We start from the raw sequence: 26279 nt of genomic DNA, 5'->3' as shown, positions 1-26279 counted from the left end.
CAAGACCCGTCAAGATCTAGAATCATGAAAGACAGGTAGCGATATCTTACAGCACAAGTAAAAGGAGAAACCCGAAAACAGTGATTGTTAATGGTTAGGTGGATCACAAAAAAATAAAAAAGTGTTGTTTCTTGTACAATGTTACCTATCTACGGAACCCTTCGTGTGTGAATTCGACTCACACTAGACCAGTTTTTTTTTAAATAGACCCAGTTCTATATCAAGTTAAATTCTTCGAATAGGTACTTAAGTTAAAAATTGTTCTATTCTTTTTATTTTACTCTCCCTTTTAGGTAAAAAAAAAAATATTGTGTGAACGTTCTGGTTTAGATACTTTTTAGATCCGCAGTTTTCCAGAATTTTCCATGAGAATCCTACCCTACTAAACTCTACTTTTGCTGAACTTTTAAACAGTAAGTTTGGACTAGACTTTTCGAAAAACGCATACCTACTTACACTAGAACAAAACTTTAAGAACGAAGGAAAACATCGCGAGGAAAACTGCATGCCTTATAGTTCTGCCTGCCTATGCCTTCAAAATGTATTAAAATATATTAAAAATACACCTATCATAAGCGTCACTAAGAAAAGCAGGTATTATTTGAATAATTTTAACAAATTATTGGAATGTCTTCCCAAAACCTACGAGAAGAACACAGATTCAATGTGTAGAGGTTTTCCGAGAGTTTTAATCTAAAAAAACTAATGGTAAAATAAATTTTTTAATTAGAGAAAGGTTGCTGTCGAAACATCTAATTATCTAGTTCCACGATCAATATTCAATAATCGCTCCGAATCTCGGAAGGAGACTAAAATAAAGATTGCGGCCGGGCACTTAGGTTCTATTGGGATTTGGGTAATATTATCAGGTGCTCAGTTATTTTTATGATATCACTAGATTTGTTTAGTGAAATAGTCTAATGAGTTGTCGTTTTAACATTTCCCTAAACATCATTGATGTCGTAACCACCCCCTGTAACTCTATGGAAAACATTGTGATTGTGATGTGACGTGTGGTAATTTGTGGCAGATTCAGTATCACGCTTTTAAATTGGAAACGTACAGTCGGGTGACTCAGAGCCCTGAAACTTCAAAACAATTCAGGTTGAAACTTAGAGATTGCCAATTGAGGTGATGACGTCAGCGCGTCCTTGTGGTCCTCGACGTCGGCTCCGAGATGTCGTCACTGCTTCGGCGCCGGCCCTCGGCTCTCCTCGGCTTCCTCGGCGAAACGAAAAGTAGAAAACTATTCGAACCGCGTCACTCGAACGCCCCACCATACTAACTCCATTGCCGACTTGACCGCAAGAGTAGGAACACGTACGCGCGGCCGAACGAACTTTTCCTCGCGAAAAAAAACTTGTGTTACACTCAGCGGCCAAAAAAAAAACCAAGACGGCCAACGAAAAATTATTACTCGTTCTTTTTTACATTCAGCGCGCCATTTGACGTCGCGACACGGTTTCAGTACAGAATTTCAGTAATAAGAAAATTTTGAATAAAATCGTTTTTTTTTTTCAATACAATTTGTGGCTTAATTTCTCTGGACGTGGACCGGGAACGAACCGACGATGTCGTCGAAAAAGCAACTCCACAACCAAGCGGCTATACCGTTAGCGCCGGCGGTTTTTAAGGTAAGTCTCTAATAGTTTACGACTTAGGTATTTATTTATGCGAATTGATTTTACCTATAATTATGTATACTTATTTTCCTTAACTGAATTTCAGAGTGCTGTGCGATTAACTTATTTATGTACAACGTTGGAATTTTCATATCGAAAATTAATCTTTTACAATAATACCTAATATTTATTTATTTCGATCGCCAAATAAAATTTAGCAGACGAATTTTGAGATTTTAACAGATTTCAAATATAAAAACTGTAAAAAAGTCAATTTATTAAAAACTCGGCTCTTAGGTAATTTTATTGTTAAAGTGAAACAAACTTACATAAAAATGTATGATTATATTCACGGAGTTACGATAAACGAATATAAACTACCGGTTAAGATAATAGGCACGTAACGTATGAGGGTATTCAGAGTTAACGTTAGGTATTTTTTGTAGAAACAATCGTAGATATTTTATTGAATGAAACTTTTTTATACAAAATGAAATGAATTTATTTATTTCATGTTGGCACGTGCCATTTGTGATGAAATGTCAAGACTACCTCCGGTTCAGCTCCCTCCGGAGCAGCTTCTACGGAGAAGAGCCGGCAAGAAACTCGGCAGTTACTCTCTTTATAAATAACACAAAATTTGAAAAACCCCTGACGCAAAAACCTCTTTAAGAAAACTAGAAAAGAGCTGATAATTTTCAAACGGCTGAACCGATTTTCTTCGATTATAGCTAAGAACACTTTCGATCAAGCCGCCTTTCAAACAAAAGAAAAAACTAAATTAAAATCGGTTCATTCGTTTAGAAGCTACGATGCCACGATCGGGGGTTAAAAAAACCAGAATGTTAGGTGCATGTAAATATGCTATTACTAAATTATGCAAGAATTTTTTGAAAAAATAAGGTTGCTGAGCGATTTATTTCTACTTTTATTTTAATTTATAGAGAAACGCTGCGCTATATTTTTCTACAAAATTGCGTGTACAATAAATTGAGATAAAATGAGCATTTCCCTGTCCTCCTGTGTTCCTTTTATTTTATAACAATTTCCATACGTTTTTGAGATGGGGCATAAGTAATAATATGCCTACTAACATTGTAAAGAAGTATTTGTTTGTGAGTTTATGTTATGCAGATTTTACTGATAGATATCCCCGAGTGCTAGGCTATATCCCGAGGACGCTCTAACTACGTATCTATATAAAATTGGTTGTAAGACTTGAGGTTTTTAATAAAAACTTCATTTAAACTAGGTATAATTTTAATTACTGTTAGGATCAGTCTAAATAGGTTGTCGTAGGTATGTGACGAATCTCATAACAAGGTTCCTAAGAATTTTCGTTCGTACTGCAAAAAATCGGATGAATTATTTTACAGATTTTAAGATTTGATGAAATTTCAAACAAGTAAGTCTGTCAGCGGGCTGTATCTCGTGAACAGTAATAGATGGAGAGTTGAAATTTACATAGAATGTGTATTTCTATTGCCGCTATTACAAATAAGTGCTTAATAGAAATTTAAAAATGGCTGAAATGAAAATTAAAAATAAATTAAAACCTACTTAGTACCTACCTACCCCCTTCTACTCCCTTTACAACCTCTCGCACTTGCAAGGGCATCTCTTATAGAGATAAGTGCTTCCCTGTCCACTTTTTCTTTCTTTTTCTCTTTATTGTTACAACTTTGTGGTACAAAAAAGATCTTATTTCTTGTATGATAGTAGTGGTATAGTCTTACCGGCCGGCTAAGGGCTAATAGCAATAAAACTTCTTAATAATATTGTTTTATATTTTGAACGGTCATAAGTCCTTGCGTGCGAGTAAAACTCAACCTAACGACTACTTGTTTAAAGCTAAAAGTTTATTATATTTCTTGCAAACAAAAAAATTCTACGACTGTATAGGATTGTCAAATAGATATATTTATTAAATTGCCACTATCATAACTGCACATAAGGCACACTAATTATAATAATAATGAAACAAATGACAAGATAAACATAACATTTTTTTTAAATTTAAGTTTAGGTAGGTGTAGACGCGTGGTTATTTTATCACTTCTAAAAGAAGGACTGATCGGGTTTTCCAGACTTCAGAGTTCCAGTCGCTTGTTGCAACCCTATTGTAATTGTTAATATTTATATTTAGTATTATATTTGGTAAATCTGTTGTAATTATTAATGACGGCATTTGACTTTGAACATTAACGTAAACAGTTAAGTTACCGTTTTGAATGTGTACGTATCTACTTATGACCTTTTGAAATATTTTACCTAATTAGTTAACTTTTATGGCTATTATCTCCGAGCCGGACGGTTTGACTATACGGACTCTTCGTATTCCGACTTCCACTTGACCGTTTTTTAATTTAGGTAGTTAAGGCTGGCCACACAGAGCCGGAATGTCTCTCTGAATTCATAATCTGACTTCATAATCTTTAATTTCAGTACCTTGCCTCACATATGTCTTAAAAATTTAGATTGATCAGTAGTCTCGTGATTCCCGACACATGCAAACGTCTTTATGGACGAGGAATTAATACTAATCGCAATGCTCTTGGCTTTACATAACAAAAAGAAATGCAAACACTGGATTCATCCTCTAAATGTGAACAGAGTAAAGGAGAGTCAGTATCACATTACGGTGAGAGAATTACGACAGTATCCTGACAGATTCTTCGATTGTCAGTAGCATCATTTGATGAATTACTATGTTTGCTAGTATTGGCGTCACTCAGAAAAGCAGGTATTATTTAAATATTTTTATCGAATTATTGGAATGTCCTCTCCAAAACCAACACAAAAAAACACAAGTTTAATGTGTAAGGTTATCCGAGAGTTTTAATCTAAACAAACTAATGCCAAAATAAATAATTTAATTAGAGCGTGATTGCTATCACAACATCTAATTATTCAGTTCACAATCCAAATACCGAAAATATGCGATATCGCTCCGAATCTCAGAAGGTGACTAAACTAAAACCTTCGAAACACCCGTATTTATGCAAGTTCAATCTTGTTGGCCTCCTAGCAACAGATTGTATGACATCGAATGAGCCAAATATCGATTTTATCAAACTACCTGCATTAGATAAATTAATAATTTTATATTATTGTTGACAATTCAAACCAATTTTTAAAAGTAACCTTACATAACATTGTAATCAATTCCGGGCTTTCTGAATTAATAATATGAATCCGGCTGTGGAAATTCCGCTTGTGTGAGGGCAGCCTTAATGTTTCGTCAGTGCAAACTAACGGCTAGGCTAAGGATTGACCGTGAATTTGAGCATGGTCAACGCAGGTAAACGTTACCATATGTCTACTCGGTATTACCTATTTCTAGAATGTCGAGGTTAAGGTGATCACTTGTGTAGAAACCGAGATAGGCAAAATGCATAAATTTTGAGTATCGGTTCAGAGAACGGTTTATTATCAAATTAAGGACTAAAATCGTACTTTTGACATAACAGTTGACATATACAGCAAATATGGCGAGTGAATTCCCAAAATGTATGCACTATATCTAGGCCCTTATCTATTGGGGAAAATTACACTACTCCTTAACTAAGTATCATATAGGCCATTTTTGAGGTAAGCATTTTTAACAGACATGTGGCGAGCTAGCCGGAAAAAATCTTTAAAAAGTCAAATCATTTGTTCAAAATAGGTAACATTGTACCGAGAGCATGTCTAGTAGGAAATAACGCACTCCATTACCGCAATTTACACATCTAAATAAACAAAATTATTATGAAGTGAGGCGCGTCATTTCAGCTTAGACAATATCTTTATGATGGTCAGAATTGTTAGACTTTTAAGACGATATAGAGGTGACAATTAATTACGTAAACTTAAAACTAAAGCTTCGAGGGTTCCAAATGCGCCCAGGGTCTGCGAAGAGCCCACCACTAACTCTCTTACTCTTACTTAAACTAAGGTAACTTAAGGTAGGTAGGTACCCACTTTTTTAATTCATAAATTTTTGTTAGTTTCAAGCGAAAATGTTTTTTGTAGCGGTCTTATGTACGTAAGTAGGCGCACCTATCTAGACGAGGTCCAGGATTCGATTCCAAAATCTAGGCAAATAAATGAAATGAAATAAAACTTTATATAATAGATAGAATAGATACATCATTTTAAATGGATAAGTGCCTACCTACTTGCAGATTAAAGCTTTATATTATATTCGAGTTATGATTACATCTCGTACCTTGCCATCAACCATCTCGTTTGAAACGGAATATTCTTAGAGTTTATAATAATATGCGTTCACATTACAGCTCACTGACTTCATTTTACACGCGTCCACTCCGTGACAGATAGGTAGGTACCTACCTACTGCATTTCACTGAATGTTAACTACTGGAAGCCGAGAGATCTTTCTAGAATCTTATATTCTACTAGCGGATACCCACCGCGTGCTAAAAAGAATGTGCCTAATGTATTGTTTTAGTGGTGGTTTGTTTTCATTTTCGCATTATTGCCTTTCTAAAAAAACCTGTCTGGGCCTTTAGTACACGACAGGTCGAGATGGCAACCTGGGTGGGGGCACCCCGCTCACCCGCACAGTTCTTTTCACAATTTATTACCATGGCGCCCATTTTATTATATTTTGTTGTTGTTATAATGGCAATAGAAATACAAACTTTGTGAAAATTTTAACTCTCTAGCTATTACGGTTTATGAGATGTAGCCCGCTGCAGATGGACTGACAACGGAGGCTTAGTACCTATTAGGGTTGATACCCTTCGGGTACGTAATCCTAAAATTCAGTTTTGCTACAGAGCTTTTCTCACCTTAAATGATAGGAGGCGATAATGCATTTTTAACTACTGTAGTCATTTTAAATGGTCACATTATAATTAGTAAGAAAAAAGGAAAGTTTTTTTACCATTATTTTGGAACTAGATGCAACGCATGACGGCATTCATAAAAAATAACGGTTTAATTTAATAGGCTTTATTGTATTCTTACATATTTATAAATGCAACCTTTCTAATGGAGTTCATTTTTTTGACTAAAATATTATAAGTAGATATAATAAGATAGGAGTTAAGTGCAATAATGCATTATATTTATTTATTGTACCTACTTACAGTCATTTTAAATAACCACTTATTATTATGAAATAATCATTTTAATACTGGGAAAAATGTTTGTATATCTACGTATCATACCTATCTATGCACACCTTTAATTATATTAGAACTAGGGTGCACCACGGTAAATTTCGGTATTCCCCCACAAAATCTGAAATCTGTGAACTATAGAACTACTCGTACATAGATAGAAGTACGGAATAGTATATAATAGTACGGAATTAATTCCGCACGGGATTTTGATTGATTGAAATTCAAAACGGATTTTAAATCGTCCCGAATCTCGCCGCATCGCAGTGCGCGCTCTCTCTTTACGGTAAGGACTAAAATGATAATGCATTTTTGAATATTATCATAGAGTCATTTTAACAGCCGCCTTTTGACTGTTGTCAGTATGTACCTCTGGGTAAAACTAAAACAATTGGCAAACAATTTGTAGACTAGCTACTGAAAATACCTACTTGCCAAATTCAACGAATCAGCATTGGATTTGTTAGGCACTTTTTGTTAGTCTGTTTATTTGTGTGCATAACCGAAGGGACACAATCCATAAATGGAGTGGATTTTCCATTGTTAGATTGTCCTTATTGCAGGTAAAATGTAGGTAGGCACCTATGTTACTATTATGTATATTATTGTGTGGCACGGGCGAATTCATGCACGAAACTGGAGGTAGACTGAAATTATGGCGTTGGTTGCTGTATAAGGATGAATTTTTATACAGAGTAGAGTTGAGTTTTAAGGATTAGAAATGATGTCCTATCTATTGGTTGTCTTTTACCGGGTCAACGGGCCGCCACTTTTATAACAACTCTTTTACAACAAGTGTAAATTAAAAATTTATAACACCCCCGACGATCCAAAGTATCTGAGTTTTCCAAAACATCATTTTCAAATAAATAATTATGTATTTAGGCAACGTCCATCTTGACAGCTTGACATTTGTCAATTGACATAATATTATGAACCTAACGGTTATCTAACCTTCTTTTCTACAAGAATACTAGAAAAGAGCTGATAACTCTTAAACGGCTGAACCAATTTTTTTAGATTATAGCTAAGAACACTCTCGATCAAGCCACCTTTCAAATAAAAAAAACTAAATTAAAATTGGTTCATTCGTTTAGGCGCTACGATGCCACAGACAGATACACAGATACACAGATACACAGATACACACGTCAAACTTATAACACCCCTCTTTTTGGGTCGGGGGTTAAAAATAATTCGAGAACATAGCTACCACCTACCTAATTATCCCGTGAGAGCGTAGTGGTTAAAACGTTCGCCTCCTATTCGGAAGATCGGAGGTTCGGTCTCTACTCATTGAATTATTATGTACTTTTCTACTGACGCTGACTTTCCAAAACTACTTCATCTGAAATCCTTCGTTTTGTGAAAAATACAGCAATCATTTTTTTCTGTACTAACCGACATTTTCGAATTTGAATTGTAGTAGGCTCATTTTCAAATAACCAAATTATTTTCTTGTTATTGGAGGGAACATCGAAATAATATAGCCAGGTTGCATCACCCGTGATATTATTTACGAAGTAGGTATCAATTTCTAACATTTTCTTGCACCAATCTCTCTGCATACCTTTTGTTCTACTTTTCAATCTTTTTTCACTTCAACCGTATCCTGCAGAATTTTAGGAATTCTTGGAGCACCTATAAGTTTTTGACGGTCTCCTCTTAGCAATTTTTCAATTTTCTTTACTTTCTCTTTAGTGCAAACTGCAAACTGGTCAACGAACGTTCCGTAAATAGGTCACTCGAAGGTAATGCCGCGTCGTAGGAGGGACATTGACCTGACTTGTGCACGTCATACAAATGCGGGTTTGAAAAATACTAAATCAATAAAACTATAAGATAAGGCAAATGGTTATTGACATTGGATTGTGTTAAGGTAGTAGGTATAATAATAACGGTAAATTTTTGCTAGTGTTTTGGTTACCCCCGGCCCGGTATAGCGCCATTTTCAAATGTGAAAAATATCTTCAATTATTTTGGCAAGTAGGAATCTAGCAGCGAAAAACGAAAAACCTTTTATACGAAAATTTTATTTTCGAACTGATAAAGTTGTAAAATAGAGTTTATTTTCCCGTAAATAGTTTCACTTAACAACATTTTCTGCTCCGTACAAACAGTCTGTTAGTCATGACAGTAGTGATGTAAGTCAAATTAGCGACTTTTTTTTCAAACGTCAAAACGCTCGCTTAGTATTGAGAGCTGGTACGAAATTCACTGATGTGACGTCATAACATTTAACGTAATTTGACGTACTTTTTTAGTAAAACTATAATTTAAAATGGTAAGCAAACTTAAAACTAGCATCGAATGTGGATTTAACGCATTTTGGAATCACTCTATTTAATAATTAATAAGAAATAATTTATTTTTGACACAGTCATGGGGATGCCATTGCAGTTCCGCGTATTGCTGGAGGGCGGAGGCTGTGGCGTGGGGCTACAAGAAATCTATGTTCAGCTGTGGACATCTGTCGGTTGATAAAGATGATGATGATACATTGCTGGAGCGCGTCGCGAATCAAGTCCACGCTCTTTTATCATTAACATAATCTTCGATTGCGTAATACCTAAACTTTTTCAGGAGCATGCTTTTTAATTTTAATAGACTAGAAATAATTTAAATACATAGTAGTGCTTTCGAATTAATTCTGTATGAGCACCGTTCCGGTACAAATAGATATAGGTACTCATCATTATGTTTCTATAGAATTGTATGGTTCAATACTTCCAGACACAATGGGTAATTGAAATGTACTGAGCATCTAAATACGAGTATAAGCCTATGAAGGTTTTTAGACTCACATCTATTAAACAACAAAAATCCCATGGAAAATCTTTGATTTTCCGGGACTAAAAGTAGCCCAACTTCGCCGGAATGCAAGCTGTCTTTGTACCTTTCGTCAAAATCGGTAAAACAGGTGGATCCTGAAGATCTAGCAGACAGGCAGAAACACTCTCGTTTTTATTAAATTAAATTATAAAGTTTAAATTAAATTATTAATTTCATTTAATTTTTCATTTATTTTTAAATTTATAATTTAATTATTAAGTTATAGTCATAGGTACCATATTACAGCTTATTCAGAATAGGAAAATGTTGTATTAATATTAATCACTATTTGCACTGTAATTCAAATCACTTTGCTGAAACAATATAATAAGTAGGTATATTGTTGTGTCGGCTTGTATTTCCTTATTTACGTGGCAGGTGTTTACCTTATTCTGAAAACTGTTTCACAAACCAATGTAAAGTTGTATCCTCGTTACATGCTTTAATGATTATTTTTGTATACAATTAGACTTTTGAATCGTCAAATGCATCTACCACTGGTTCGGAATGGCTTTCCTACCGGCTCTTCTCTCGGAATAAGAACGGGGTAAATACAGTACACAGTACATTACGGTAATACAGTTACAGTAGGTAACTGCGACCCTCTTGAAAAAAAAAACAATTCTAAAAATACCATTTTTAGAATTGTTTTTTTTTTGGCGAAATGGTGGCGAAATTTTGTGACATAAGGTGACATAAGAAATACAACAGTGAAGTGTAGAGAGTCGCGAAATATTTTTCCATGCCTACTAAAATGGACTAAGAGCCAGCGCGTGCCAGAGCTTCGTTATTTTAGAAAAGCTGATAGTTTCTCTGCGTATTGTCCCCACACAGGGAAGAACGATCAGCAACTATGAAGTTTAGATTATAGTGGCTTTTAGGAGATAACAGGCAAAAAAGGTGTAAAAAATCTTACGTCAAAGTATAAAGTCTAAATATTTCTTTGGAATAATATGAGAAATCACGTCATGCTGCCAACCTGTTATCTCACAAAGCCAACATGATCCAAACTTCATAGTCGCTGATCGTTCATTCCTGTGTTAGGGACAATGCGCAAAGGAACTTTTAGCTTTTATAAAATGACGAAGGTCTCGCATGCGTTGGCTCTCTCTCTAAAAGGGCCGCGTCGTGAAAAAAGTTGAAAAATACTCACTCTCACACTTCAGCTTCTCAGCTTCAGTTTTGGACAGAGTAATGACATTGGTTTCATTCTTTAGTAAACTTCTATAGAAATATTTTTTTTTTTACTATATTCATTAGTATAACGATATACATAATATACACCACTAATGAATAAAATGGAACCTGAGTACGGTTTAAAAACAAATAAAAAACAAAAAAAATAGATATGGACCATTTCGTCATGAAGGTCTGCATCCATATACATATATGTACTTCAAATGCCTCAGACACGTGCGAATCGATACGGATTTGTTTCCTCGTTTCTAATCCGAATCGCTAGGATATGGAACGCCTTTCCGGCTGTGCTTCCGGCATCAGTTTTTCTATGGGTACCTTCAAGTCAAGAGTGAATAGGCATCTTCAAGGCAAGCGCGCTCCATCTTAGGCTGCATCATCACTCGCAAGCAGGTCTGATTGCAGCCAAGCACTAGGTATTTGCAGTCCTGCGCATAGCTGGAGCCGAATCAATAAGTACTCGTAACATTAAGATAAAATATGAAAACCATTTTATAAACTTGGAACTGTGAAATTATTTACTGAAAATATTATACATTTACAATACTCTGAAATGATTGGCTTAATAGGTATCTAGTCGACCTGGTTTTTTCAGGGTTATAATTAATTCTCACGTGATAAAATTTTACTTGAGAAGTTGGTAACACATTGGCTTTCAGTGTATTAGTAAGACCCACCACAAGATGGACAGACGATAACAAACGAGCCGCAGCTCAGGTAGCCCCTGAACGGCGGGGCGGGCGCAACGTATCGCAAGGATCGTGTTGCAGTTGCATGATACATAGTTAACGTCAATGCCCAATAACGCCATAATAATCGCGATAATCAATGCGTTAAACTGAGTGGCGATATTTGAACGGTTAATTAACGTCTAATGCCAATTGAATTGGGGTGAAAATCGTCTAACGCCAATCGGCATTGTGTATGCCGTTTTACGTTGAACGTGGCTACATCTGCGTACGGGAAACGCCGTTGAACATCGCGTTGTTGGCCGTTAATGTGGCCGGGCATAAAGGAGACCTATGTCTTGCAGTGGATATCTATCGGTTTATGATGATGATATGATGTGAGTATAATATATAATATATATATAGAGAATATACTTCACGGAATCGAAACTGTACCTACGAAAAATTACATGGTAGCACGTTTTTGTAAAAAAGCGGTCAAGTGCGAGTCGGACCTCGCTCTTTTAGGGTCCCGTACATAATTATGAATATTATATTTTGGGTGTATGAAATATTATTTCTTTTCCGAGCTAGAACATTGCAATACACAATGAAAGAAACACCCAAACAATGTTCGTTTGCTTTTGTCACGGCTTACAAACTATTTTATAAATCTTTATTTTTAACCCCCGACCCAAAAAGAGGGGTGTTATAAGTTTGACGTGTGTATCTGTGTATCTGTGTATCTGTCTGTGGCATTGTAGCGCCTAAACGAGTGAACCGATTTTAATTTACTTTTTTTTGTTTGAAAGGTGGCTTGATCGTGAGTGTTCTTAGCTATAATCCAAAAAAACTGGTTCAGCCGTTTAAAAGTTATCAGCTATTTTCTAGTTTTCTTGTAGAAAAGAAGGTTAGATAACCCTTGGGTTCATAATATTCAAGTGTCAATTGACAAATGTCAACCTGTCAAGATGGACGTTGCCTAGATATACATAATTATTTATTTGAAAATGATTTGTCGGGGGTGTTGAAAATTTTTAATTTACACTTGTTAGTATTCGTTGTTTAAATACAGTATATGGTACATAATATACCGAAATTTTATATTCCTAACTAGTTTGGTTTTTGAGATACCATTTTTGTTACGGGGCAGTAACAAAAATGGTCTAAAACTGACAACTTTGACTGCCCCCACATCTGAGTCTGACTCGCACTTGGCCGGTTTTTTCACTACAGGTAATGTACCGATCTATACATGACTCATATACAAGGTACATATAAGTAGGTATCTTTAGCAGGTATTTGTAAAATGTTTTTTTTCAATACCATGAATAAGGTTTCCATTGTAAGTAGTTACAGCAATATTCAAAGAAATCAACGATACCAAGAAAATATTTCAAGCTTATGTAAGTAATCATATTTCACAGTTTTCCGTAACTCAAACATAAGCAAGTAGATTGTCGGAAAGCAAAGCAACCGCGGAAAATAACCAAAGCATTGAAATTCCAATTTAAATTAATCTACATTCAATGATTCAGTCGTTATAAATCATGTAGCGGTCATTTTTTTACGTTACCTGAATCTATTACACTGCCTAAAATCTAAAAATAGCATCATAGAAAAATTAGGTTATCTAGTATCTACATTGAGTTACTATATTGTCACCATCGATCGTCAAGTCGACAAGGTATTTCGTAATTCGCATAGGTAGGTACCTATCAAACTATTAGGAATTTAAATCTAATATATAAATATATATTATAAAGTTAAACAGCACCCGATTACTACCCGCGAACTGCCCATAGATAGGGATAGATAGAGTACAAGTGTACAACACTCTCGATCAAGCCACTTTTCAAACAAAAAAACTAAATTAAAATCGGTTCATTAGTTTAGGAGCTACAATGCCGCAGATAGATACACAGATACACACGTCAAACTTATAACACCCCTCTTTTTGGGACGGGGGTTAAAAAAGGAAAAGGTGACACTAACTGATCTATCAACGTGAAGCTCAAACTAGCTACTGACGGAAAGGATTGAAAGGCAAAGATAATACGCAGCAGCCTGCTCTCATGTCTACGTCATAAGAGCAGGCTTTTATGACGTAGACATCCGCTAAGAAAGGATTTGAAAATTCAACCCCTAAGGGTGAATAATAAAAATTTCGCGTAGTCCGCGCGAATGAAATGTCGCGGGCACCAGCTAGTTAGCTATAATACTAATATTATACGTAGCTACTAGAAGGTACATAGTATTAGATCCAAAAGTGTGACTGTTTGTCTATTTTTTCTAGTCTCTACATCAACTCAATCGACAAGACTTGTGATCCTAAAGTCAGATTAATCTTTATCAAGACATTCCTAAGGGGTTAAAAAATTATATCCACCACGCGTCAAAAGCTAGTTAAAATTTCTATTATTGAGTATAAATAAAATGATTTAAAATATAAATAAAAAATGAATTCTATAAATAACTCGATACGTACCTAGTTACTTACTCGTAGATTTTCCTCAACGCATGCCATACTATATTTAATTAGCTTTAATACTTTACTTGGGTCTCAGAACGCTATCTATGTTTCATCATAAAACTCGATGTACCTACTTGCAGTCTGTAAAGGCGTTACTCACAAGTAGATTCAGTAATCAGGGTTAGTATGAGATTTTACTTCTCGCCAACGTTAATAGAATTCGAGCATCGAGCATCGAAATGTAAAATTCACGTTAATAGCTTTGATTTAAAGCTCAAGTTCGTCCATACATCTGCAGCTAGCACTCCTAGTGGAACCCTAGTCAAATAAAAATCAGCGGGTACGTACTGACAGAACGCATGATTTTTCGCGATTTGCGGTAGTTATTATAAGAGCTTTGAACATACCAGAGTTATGTGCCACCTAGCCAGTGAGCTCAGATATCAATAGCCCGACGCTATACTCCTATGATTTTTAAATTTACAACAAAGTTGTCCTTTTTATTCTTGTAGGTCCACCCTAAAAATATTTTTCAGTCGTTTAGCCGGTACAAACGAATTTTGCTGATGCGACTTATACTGTATTTCATTCTGAACGCGCGCCTAGTATAGGGCGCCAAAGTATTGATCGTATCCGAGCGCCACATGGCTGGAGTCAACCCTGCGTCCACGAGAAGTAAACTCTCATACTAACCCTAGAGTTTCTCTCGTGACCTCAAGTCTGAGCGTAGGCCTCGGCGCGAGGTGCGAGCGCGGCGCAGGCGGCGGCGGTGGCGGCCGCGTCGTCGCTCCGCTTCGATGAATTCTCAATTCACCGCACTCGCTTGGCTGGTGCGGGCGATGGAAAATTCCATCGCCCCTCCGCCCGCGCTCGCTCCCCGCACTCACACTGCCGTCGCGCCCTCATACCGGCGGCGAAGATAACGTGCTTCATGTTAGGGCTGACACTTAGGGCTTAGAATAGTTCTTACTCGACATGCTTGCATAACTCCCAATTTTTCGTAAGTTTTTAATGGGAACTTCGATCCTCGGATGTTTTGCTCTTACATAGCTAATATTGCCAATTTGATTTGATTACAATTAATATGTTTTTTACGCTAGCAATCACTCAGTGTGCCATTTATTTAACCATCCTTTATCTATTGCATACCACAAAAATATTATGGAAGAAGTTTTACTGTATAAAGCATTTCTGGTAGTCTTGATTTGTCATAAACAGCCTTTAATGTTAGTCTCTCCGTCTGTCACCTTTGCGCACATTGTTCATTTTATAGTCCATGCGAGTAGGTAACAATATAACGCATGCCTGGCATTAACTAAGAACTAAAAAAAAAACTGTTTTTCAAGATAACCTACAAGATTTAAGGTAGGATAGTTTAGGTAACGCGGTTTTACCTTAGCTTATGACAGACAGGCTGGCTCATTTTTTGCGCAAAGGATCAGCCTGGCTGTACAACGCAGGAATCCATTAACATGCGTATCTCCATATAATCTTGGCACCATTCCACGCGAGTACGATTTGTTCAGTGAGATAAGGCTAGCTTTAAGTTGCATTATAAGTTATAACATTTTCAATTAAAAGAAAAAAAAAGTAACATTAGTCTAAAATATACTTTAAAAGAAAAAAGACTGACTGATCTATTACTGCACAGTTCAAACTACTGGATAGATCAGGCTGAAATTTGGTATGCAGATTGCTATTATAACGTGAGCATCGACTAAGAAATGATATTTGGAAATTCAACCCCTAAGGGGTAAAATAGAAGTTTGAAATTTATGTATTCCATGCGGATGAAGTCGCCAGCGTACGCTAGTCAAGAATAAAAGAAAGAGTTCCAATTTTTTTAAAACCTAATTCCAAAATCCAAGCAGATGCGAGCAAAAGGCGAGATAATATAATATTAATATTACTTGGACACCCCTGCGTAACGCACACAAGTGAACGCTAGAAGCGAAACTCGAAAGGGTCGCAACTCGCAATCGCTTTAGCCTGTTGTCGGCGCCGGCGCAGGCTAACATATTATTCAAACTGATTCAACACAGCTGCGGCCGTCTACTCGGCGAGCTTTGAATACGTATGTTTTCTTTTTGACCGAGCAAAGTATCTAAGCTTTTCTAGTCTACTTGCCATCCATGTAAAATGCCAAGTTTCAAACGCTTCTATACAGAGTACCTAGAGAGTGAGGCGTTACACTTCGCAACTATTTTCGATAGTGGTAATTTGGAAAAACTGTCTACGAATCTCATATGATTTTAAAATAGAGGAAATACAGTATTAAAGTCCAACCCAAAAGAAACTTATCTGGTTTTTGCAGTATACCCTCGATACATATATTCAAGAAGTCCAACTCGAGGGATTTGCAACTTTTTTTTGGATTTTCACTTTTCATGTTTGATACTGGGAGGCATTGTAAAAAACTTTTTTTCAAGTGTCCGTTTTTAACACGAAAGTTTACACTAAGGCCGAGATCTATAGACTTGACTTTGCTCAGACTTAAGGCACAATGAGGCACAGCTAAAACGAGACATATTTATGTCTCTAACATATAATTCGTCTCACTAATTTAGTTTTTTTTTAAAGAATATTATCCATGCTAATCATGCCTAGCTCCCCTTTCCCCTCCAATTACGCGTAAAGTCTGTGCCAGGAGGGGTAGAACAATAGTGCAACGGGTAGGGTTTGAATCGCCGACCTTTCGGAATTCAGTCCGCTCCTCAACCGTTGAGCTATCGAGGCTCTAAACTAGAAATGAAAGTACTCTCGATTGGTAGACCTAGATTTCCGGTCTCTCATTTTTAATCCCCTTGAAGGTGGAATTTTACAAATCCTGAAACCTATGTCTTCATTTTTAGTCGAAAGTTCAAATACCATCCATAACTCCATAACTTGAAAAATGATACACTTTTATCCCCTATTTTAACCCGCTTAGAGGAAGGTGGGATTTTCAAAGATCCTTTCTTATGGCATGTCTTCACGCCTACTATATTATGTAATAGACAAGTCATTGTATAACATTATATAGTATATATATACATAGGACAAACTAACTTATAAATATCCCCTTGACAACTATCCTCAATGACATCCGCATTCGCTCTACACCCGATGACAAAAACCGATTGCTTTAAATTGAAATGAAACTGAAGGTTAGGTATGGTATGGCGTTTATTAGCTATGGGCTGGTTTCGTTCAATTTAAAAAAAAAACTAGTTTATGTCCGCGACTTCGCGTGGACTACAAAATTTTCAAACCCCTATTTTACCCCTTAGCGGTTTCAAAAAACTTTCCTTAGCGGATGTGTACGTTAAATAGGTATCTGCACTCCGGTGTGTCTGCCAATTTGTACTAATATTTTTGTTGTATAATGTTTTACTTTTGTGTTTATTTTATGATGGTGTAAAATGAAGCATTTTATTTCAATTCGATTCAATTCAATTTGATGGTACAGAACCACAGAAATTCAAATAGTCTTTTAAATCTATGTACAGACACAGAACCCTTCGTGTGAGAGTCTTAGAGGTTGAAATCTGTAGAGCGCACTTTGATTTTGCTTAGACTGTGTGTGCCCTATAGATCTCAGCCTGAGTCGCATTTGACCGATTTTTTACTTTTTAGAAAAAAGGACGGCAGCCTTTTGAAACATGAACGGTATTTGTTATGTTTCCTTGAAATCGGCGATATTGGTTGTCGAGTAGGTATTTGTGCAGTAGGTAGGAAAGACTTCAACGAACTAATTTCCTCGAAGTGAATAATATGTAATCCGCTGAAAAAAAAAATGTACTTATTAGTAAATTACTCAATGGGTGAAATAAGCGTTGAAATGATAATCGGCCTGCTATTCCGGGAGTCGGGGGTTCGATTCTGGGCAGAATTATCGCGTTATAAACAATTTAAAGGTGAAGGAAAAAGAGTTCTCCATAATGTTCTCAAACATGTCTGTAAAGTTCGAACAGATAGATGGGCCAGGTGAAACTATGAGGTTTCTTGTTTTACTACTTAAGCAGTACTTTCTTAACCCTGAAAATGGATTGATCAAGAATTTTTCCATGTAAGTAGATAAAATTATACACAATACCATTTACATATCAAATCGTGTAAGAATTTGAATGAATTATCTCGATTTATGACATAATATTATGAAACTAATGACTAATCGAGTCTATCTGAGAAATGCTTTCTAATAAACTTGGATATAGCTACCCAGTGTGTAATTTTATTCACTAACATGTCTGCTTGTACTTATAAAACAAATCCGCACCCTTGCGGTTAAAGTCACGCATTTTGCGTGTCCAAAAATGCGTTTCATATGCCTTTTGCAGCTTGGCGATTGATGCAATATTATGCGTAATGAAAATGATATTATGTTGCTAACAGAATTTGAATTTTTCCGTAGGTATAGAATATAATATTGTTTTAATTAATTAAACCAACAATAAATAAACACTATGTGCTTTTTGATCGTCAAAAGAACTTTCACAATAATCAATGAATAGTAATATCGGTTGTTACGGCTATACTCACGTTAGTCGATGTAAGCCCAAGTTAGTTTCAACCCATCCGGGGTCCTTTTATATTTTTATAGGGACTCAGCTCGCTGCGCGTCGCGGTTGAATTAGTCGGTCTTACATCAACTAAATACGTGAGCCATAACAACCTATACTTATAATGGAAATCCTTCATGATAATTTAAATGTTAAAATCAATGAATACATTGAATATCCCATGACAGGTTCCAGTCGCCATTCCAACGCCTTGGCACACCAAAGTAAGTCCTGCCCATTGGCACTTCAGCTGCGCAAACGTTGAGCTATGTCGGTCACTCTGCACTGGTTCTTCTAATACGGATCTCTTCATTTCTGATTTGATTACGAAGGGGGTTTTTGTATAATTTCCGCAATAATCAATGGTATAAATTAAATATGCCATAAAAGGTTCCAATGTAGGCTCGCCCCATCGATTACAGCAAGCACGCATACTGATAAGATAGCGCGGCCTTGTGCGGGCAGGAGGCTTTGCTAGCACTACAATATAATACCATCATCGTCTCTTAGTGTTCCGTATTCGGAAAGAAAAACGGAACATAATGACTGATGTCTTCCAATGGCGTAACTATACCGTTAGAGGCCCGTGGCAAAATCATATAGGGCCCTCCGTCAAGGTCAACTAACGTTGTATATAGCGCGTACATTTCGAGAACTCACTCGCCATTTTTAACCCCCGACCCAAAAAGAGGGGTGTTATAAGTTTGACGTGTGTATCTGTGTATCTGTGTGTCTGTGTATCTGTGTATCTGTGTATCTGTCTGTGGCATCGTAGCGCCTAAACGAATGAACCGATTTTAATTTAGTTTTTTTTGTTTGAAAGGTGGCTTGATCGAGAGTGTTCTTAGCTATAATCTAAAAAAATTTGGTTCAGCCGTTTAAGAGTTATGAGCTCTTTTCTAGTTTTCTTGTAGAAAAGAAGGTTACATAACCGTTAGGTTCATAATATTATGTCAATTGACAAATGTCAAGCTGTCAAGATGGACGTTACCTAAATACATAATTATTTATTTGAAAATGATGTTTTGGAAAACTCAGATACTTTGGATCGTCGGGGGTGTTATAAATTTTTAATTTACACTTGTTATAGCTCTATATAATCTAAAAGTACTAATTACCTTTAAATTAAGGACTTAAATCGTACTTTATATGACAGTTGACACACAGAGCTAAAAATGGTGGGTGGATCTCAAAATGTATGCATTATAACTAAATCGTACCTACTTTTGATATAAAAGACACGTAAAACATGTATGGCGAGTTCTTTCCAAAAATTTACCATATCTGTATGTCTGTTTGTCAGCGGGCCTCATGATAGGTAGAGAGTTCAAATTGTTGCAGAATGTGTATTTCTATTGTCGCTATAACAACAAATAATAAAAATGTCAAAATATGTAGAAAAGTAAAGTGCAAAATCTTGTGCGGTGCTACGGAACTCTTCATGTGCGAGTCCGACTTGCACTTGTCCGGCTTTTTAGAACTATCCATGAAACCACACGTCTATTTTTATATTCAAATGATTATTATCGTTATCGTTTTGGCAACTATAAAATAGAACGATCGTCGAATGAGAATCAGGATTACGCATATTTTTTACTAGCTGACGCCCGCGACTTCGTCCGCGTGGATTTAGGTTTTTCAAAATCCCGTGGGAACTCTTTGGTTTTCCGGGATAAAAAGTAGCCTATGTGCTAATCCAGGATATTATCTATCTCCATTCCGAATTTCAGCCAAATCCGTCCAGTAGTTTTTGCGTGAAGGAGTAACAAACATACACACACACACGCACACACACACATACAAACTTTCGCCTTTATAATATTAGTGTGAAGTGTGACGACTGCCCAAAAAAAAAGATTTCAGCGTTCGAGTATGTAGGTGTGTATATGAGTTTCCTTGTGTGTCCTTCTTTTTAATTTCCTTGCGTTTTCTTGTTTTGTGTGCAATAAATACTTTCTATTTATATATCTTTTAGTCGAATTTTATACCTCAACATTTTTTATTTTTTACTAGGTTTGGTTTTTTTTTACACTGTATTATAATTCTAGACGATGGTGCCGCGACATAATTTGCGTGGATTAGGGTTTTGATTTTTTTTAATCCTGTGGGAAACTTTTGATTTTCACGTATAAATAGTATCCTATATTCAAATTCAAATTTCAAATTCAAATTTATTTATTTTCAAAAAAAGTCATACATCTTAAATTTAATAACTTAGGTCCACCTATAATACTTATTTGTACACACAATACACAGTATGATACTGTGCACACAACTATTTAAACAAATAGTTGTGTGCACACAGTTATAATTCTCTTATTCATTCCTTTGTACACGAAACTAAAACTACAATTTTGACTAAACTAAAATATGCACTCCCGTCATGCATCTGCCTCTGTACCTTTTATCTAAATCGGGTTTAAAAATCCCGTGGGAACTCTTTGATTTTCCGGGGCCAGAATTAGCTTTTGTCCTTCCCCGGATTGCCAGCTATTACTGCACCTTTGCTCAAAACAGACAGAACGGTGAAAAGCTACCAGAGACGGGCACACTTTCGCATTTATAATATTCACAAGTGCAAATTAAAAATGTATAACACCCCCGACAAGTGAAGGTTACAGTAACTAGAAAAGAGCTGATGACTTTCAAACGGCTGAACCGATTTTCTTAGATTATAGTTAAAGACACTCTCGATCAAACCACCTTTCAAACTAAAAAAAACTAAATTAAAATCGGTTCATTAGTTTAGGAGCTACGATACCACAGACACAGATACACAAGTCAAACTTATAACACCACTCTTTTTGGGTCGGGGGTTAAAAAATATAAGTTAAGTATGGAGTATGGATATGGAAATGGATTATGTATAAAAGTATTTTAGATATACTTATCATAAAGAAAAGTAATGCAGACATCATATGAATAGAAAATCAAGCCCAGACATTGAGCAAGGAGATCAAAATCAGGCCACTGTATTATATACAATGTAGGTTTTTTCAGCGTCGTATAATGAATAACGATACTTATTAGAGTGTTATATAAGGTTATCTAAAAGAAAACAAGAAAGGAAGCTTTTTATCTGATCACTACCACGGAATTAGCGAGCTAAACAATCATTGAACAGCGGTAGTGTTAATAGTCTACAGCGTCTTCTATTGGGGAGGCCGGGGGTTCGATCCCGGGCACGCATAACTTTTGTTAGAAGAAGTTATGTGCGTTTTAAGAATTAAATATCACCTGCATTAACGGGTAGAGAAAACATCATGACTCATGAGGATCCCTGCATGCCTGAGAGTTCGCCACAATGTTCTCAAAGGTGTGTGAAGTCTGCCAATCAGAATTTGGCCAGCGTGGTTGTCTATAGCCAAATCCTTCTCATCCTGGGAGGAGACGACTTAGTTATGATGATGATGATGACGATGATGGCTTCAAATGGTTATACAAAACCCAGAAACCCACGCATTTCTCTGATAACTTTCAGGCAGTTTCGAAGCCAAACTCAATTAAACTTTTAAATCCTACTATATCTAGATAATTACTTAATATTTTAAGTTTTTACACAATCAGAAAAGCATCGTCTTTATTGCCGTGCAAGTTGCCAAAAAGCTATCTATGGCGGTCGTGGCCTTTACCTACTTACGCGTATTGGCCCAGATTTGAGTCGCGAAATGAAAACGCTTCATAGGCGCCATCTCCACGGACGGGAGAGTCGTATCGAGTCCGTCCTACTCGTCAGATGATCTTCACGGTTCAACGATAATTCCGCCAGCGTGTCGTCGCGTGTCAGTGTCTCAACTGTGGTGTAGGTACAGTGGCCGGCAAACAACTTGAGTACGAAAATGACGAGACAAATCGATATAATACTTAGTTTTGAACTATAATATCAAATAATTTAATGATCACCCTCCTACGTTTGTATGAAGAAAGCACCGGAATGCGTCTGAATTGCGTTCTGAAAACGTAAAGAGCAGGCTCCACGTTTTCAGAACGGTTGACAGCCCTAGCTTCGATAGCGGTATAATTACTTCAAATTATCAGTTCAGTGGCTTTAGGTAGTAGGAACCTACTCGGCATTTTCGTTAGAATACTATTAACATCTCAAATGTTTACTTCACGCTGCGCTAAAATAGCTAAATAGTGTGTATGTAGTGTGAATCACGATAACATCAGCCTCATTTCAGGAGCGCTTGATTAAAAAAACCCAGCCAAGTGCGAGTCAGACTCGCGCACCGAGGTTCCGTACTCGGGTATTATTCCCGACATTTTGCACGATAAATCAAAAACTATTAATGCATAAAAATAAACAAAAATCTGATTTAGAATATACAGGTAAAGCCCATTCATATGATACCCCACTTAATATATTTATCTTACTTTGAAAATTGAACATACCTGATACCTACTTATTATTTGTTTATGATAACATTAAAAAAAAAATTTCGTGATGGTAACCACAAATTCACCACGAATTTTTACCTTTACTTGTGCTATAAGACCTGCTCGTACCTCCCTGCCAAATTTCATGACTCTAGGTCAACGGGAAGTACCCTATAGGTTTTCTTGACTGACGCGACAGACGGACAGACAAACAACAAAGTGATCCTATAAGGTCCCTTTTTTCCTTTTGAGATGCGGAACCTTAAATATCAATACAGTTTGTATAAATTATCGAGAGCGTGCTAAGAACTTCTTGCTACGTGGATATCAACATTGCTTGTTGCGAAATTGCGCAACAGTATTTTGACTGCTGAGCCGTGGTAGCCTAGTGGTTAACACATCCGCCTCCTATGCGTCGGTCGGCGGTTCGATCCCGGGCATGCACCTCTAATTCAAACATATGTGCGTTTTTAGAAATTAATGTCATTTGCTTTAAGAAATTGCCTGAGAATTTTCCAAAATGTTATCAATGGTGTGTGAAGCCTGCAAACCTGCACTGGGACTATGTTTTAGCCGTTCTCATTCTGAGAGGAGACCTTTTACTTAGTAGTGGGCCGGCGATGGGTTTTTTTTTACTCAGATACAAGTTAGCCTTTGACCGCAATCTCACCTGGTAGTAAGTGATGATGCAATCTAAGATGGAATCGACCTAACCTGGAAGGGATATGACAATTTTTATTAAACCCATACCCCTTTGGTTTCTACACGGCATTGTATACTGAAACGCTAAATCGTTTGGCGGCATGGCTTTGCCGGTATGGTGGTAACTAGCCACGGCCGAAGCCTCTCACCAGACCAGACTAGAAATTTAGAAATTATAAAATTTCAAGCCTCTAACCGAGAGTTGAACCTGGGACCTCCCACTAATAAGACCACAGCGCTTACTACTGCGCCAGGGAGGCGTCAAAAGGGAGGGAGGGAGGGTTGCTCATGATGATGATGAATTTTGATTGAGCCAAGCCCATTGCGGCCGATTCGATCCGGCAACATATGGCAAAGAATGCATATAATTGTTTTCGTGGGTTTTATTAAAGGCCTAAGTATATCGAAAAATTCGAAAGTAGTATAATTTGTAAACTAAAAATACTTTTAATTGAATACTTTTAATTTAGTGACGTATGTAAAATGTAAAATCTTATACGAAGCACACTGCAGCTTTGAGGGTGCAGCTTTCCGGAATGCGGTGTGCGGAATTCTGGTTTTGGTGTTATTCCGGAGCTGCGGTAGATACCTACAGATTCATTTGTAAAACCGGAGTTGCGATTTTCATTTCAGAAAAAAAAGTCGAACTTTTTCATCGTTACATAGACCGTACTATAAGTGCAGTTATAAGTAGTCTTTATAAATTGTACGTATGAAATAAGGTAAATTTTATCAAATTTTATAGTTGGAAAACATAATAAAAAAAGAAAAGAAAAATCTTACTAATTAATTTTATCAAGTCGTACAAGTCGTAAAGTAAACTTTTCTTTTATCTTACTGATTTATACATGCTGAATCGATTTGAACATTTATTTAAGCGCATGGAATATACAAATTAAATGCATTATTTAACCGCATTCAACTATTTCAAAGATGCTTCTAAACTCCGGAACTCCGGACTTGGAACGTTGAGTATAAAAACCCGACTCCTGAGCTGTTCCGATAAAACAAGTGTAAATTAAAAATTTATAACCCCCCGACAAGTGAAGGTTATAGTAACTAGAAATGAGCTGATAACTTTCAAACGGCTGAACCGATTTTCTTGGATTATAGCTAAGAACACTCTCGATCAAGCCACCTTTCAAACAAAAAAAACTAAATTAAAATCGGTTCATTAGTTTAGGCGCTACGGTGCCACAGACAGATACACAGATACACAGATACACAGATACACAGACACACAGATACACAGATACACACTTGAAACTTATAACACCCCTCTTTTTGGGTCGGGGGTTAATAATAATGTTGAAATAATCCGGTTTTCAAGCCCTAATATTGTGAGGGTTCATTTCGACTTAAAGGATACGAACGGAACGGCGTTTTAGACTAAAAGTAGTAGGTAACTAACATATATTTGCGTACCTGATACAACCCCTAATAACGAGTATATTTCCATCCACTTCAAACATTATCATTCTATGCATATTTAGATAAGGACGTACAATTGGAACGTGCACGTAAAATTGGAATTTCCAAATTGGATGACAAGAATTTCAATCGAAATTTCGCCTATGATTTTGAAAATTTATGTAACTTGAAAAATGACCGACTTTACAAGCTTTAACTTCCATCCCTTCCATCCCTTCTTACCATAGACTCACCATGATCAAAACTTTCTGGTCATTGATTGTTCCTCCCTGTGTTGGGGACAATTCGCAGAGAAACTTTCAGCTTTTATAAAATAACGATGGTCTGGCACGCGCTGCCTCTTGGGCCATAATACTTATTAGTCATTGAATGCTATCAGGCTATCACTTTCAAGATGAATCAAGAACATAAGTAGGTACTTAGGGAGGTACTGATAAACTTAGCAAGCTGATAAGTGATAACGCTGATTACGTTATAGCTAAACCCTGTTTTATTGACTGTTTCCCAAAACCAGAGATAGATAAGAAAAAATCAATAAGATAAGAAAAAATCAATATTATGAGTACTTATGTTATGTAAAAGTAATGCTATAATCTTTACTATGTAAAACATTTTTCATTTCTGGGTTCCGTACCCGAAGGGAACCTATTACTAAGAATCCGCTGTCCCGTCCATCCGTTCGTCTGTCTGTCAGCGGGCTGTATCTCGTGAACCGTAATAGGTAGAGAAATTGTCGCAGAATGTGTATTTCTATTGACGCTAAAACAACAAAATATAATAAAGAAATTAATTTCTGCCATGAAAATGAAAAAGTTTTTACTTACCCTTTCTAGTACGATGGTACGGAACCTCTTGTGTGCGAGTCTGACTCGCACTTGACCGTTTTTTTTAAATTTAAGTAAGTAATATAAAAGATAAGTAGTACGTATATCGTTGAGTATATAGGTACCTACCTGAAAAATACGCATCTAAAAGGGAACCTCCTCCTTTTAATGAAGTCGGTTATAAAATCGTTTTGAACAATAGACGATCGGCGAACAATACTAACCGATCCGTGAAAACCACTTCACTTTCCCATCACAGCGCATCGTATTTATAAACTAACTTCCACTGTAACCTTAGTGCGAGTGTTTAAAAACGAAATTCGATGTCGAAAGGGTACCTACCTCTTTCGACCCTACGAAATGTAGGTACGACTTTAAAGGTCTTTCCGTCACCACTCCATACAAACTCGCGTAGTTTGGTTTTCATTTGAATACTATTCAATCAAACTGGATGTGGTTTTGTAGACACGTTCTAGAAACTAA

At 36.5% G+C, this 26279-nt stretch overlaps 1 protein-coding gene across 1 annotated transcript in view; it reads left to right on the top strand.

Annotated features, from left to right (window-relative positions):
- The first annotated feature begins 1265 nt into the window (after positions 1-1265).
- The window catches only part of LOC123880024 (proton-coupled amino acid transporter-like protein CG1139), a 54682-nt gene continuing 29668 nt past the window's right edge, over positions 1266-26279 (top strand). The window contains exon 1 of the mRNA XM_045927907.1: positions 1266-1634. Within this exon, the coding sequence (XP_045783863.1) occupies positions 1572-1634 (63 nt within the window). The 5' untranslated portion in view covers positions 1266-1571. The remainder of the gene's footprint in view (positions 1635-26279) is intronic.

This window comes from Maniola jurtina, chromosome Z (genome assembly GCF_905333055.1).
Source record: "Maniola jurtina chromosome Z, ilManJurt1.1, whole genome shotgun sequence".
Lineage (NCBI taxonomy): Eukaryota > Metazoa > Arthropoda > Insecta > Lepidoptera > Nymphalidae > Maniola > Maniola jurtina.
Note: the sequence above shows the minus strand (reverse complement) of the source record. Positions and strands in the feature narration are given on the sequence as shown.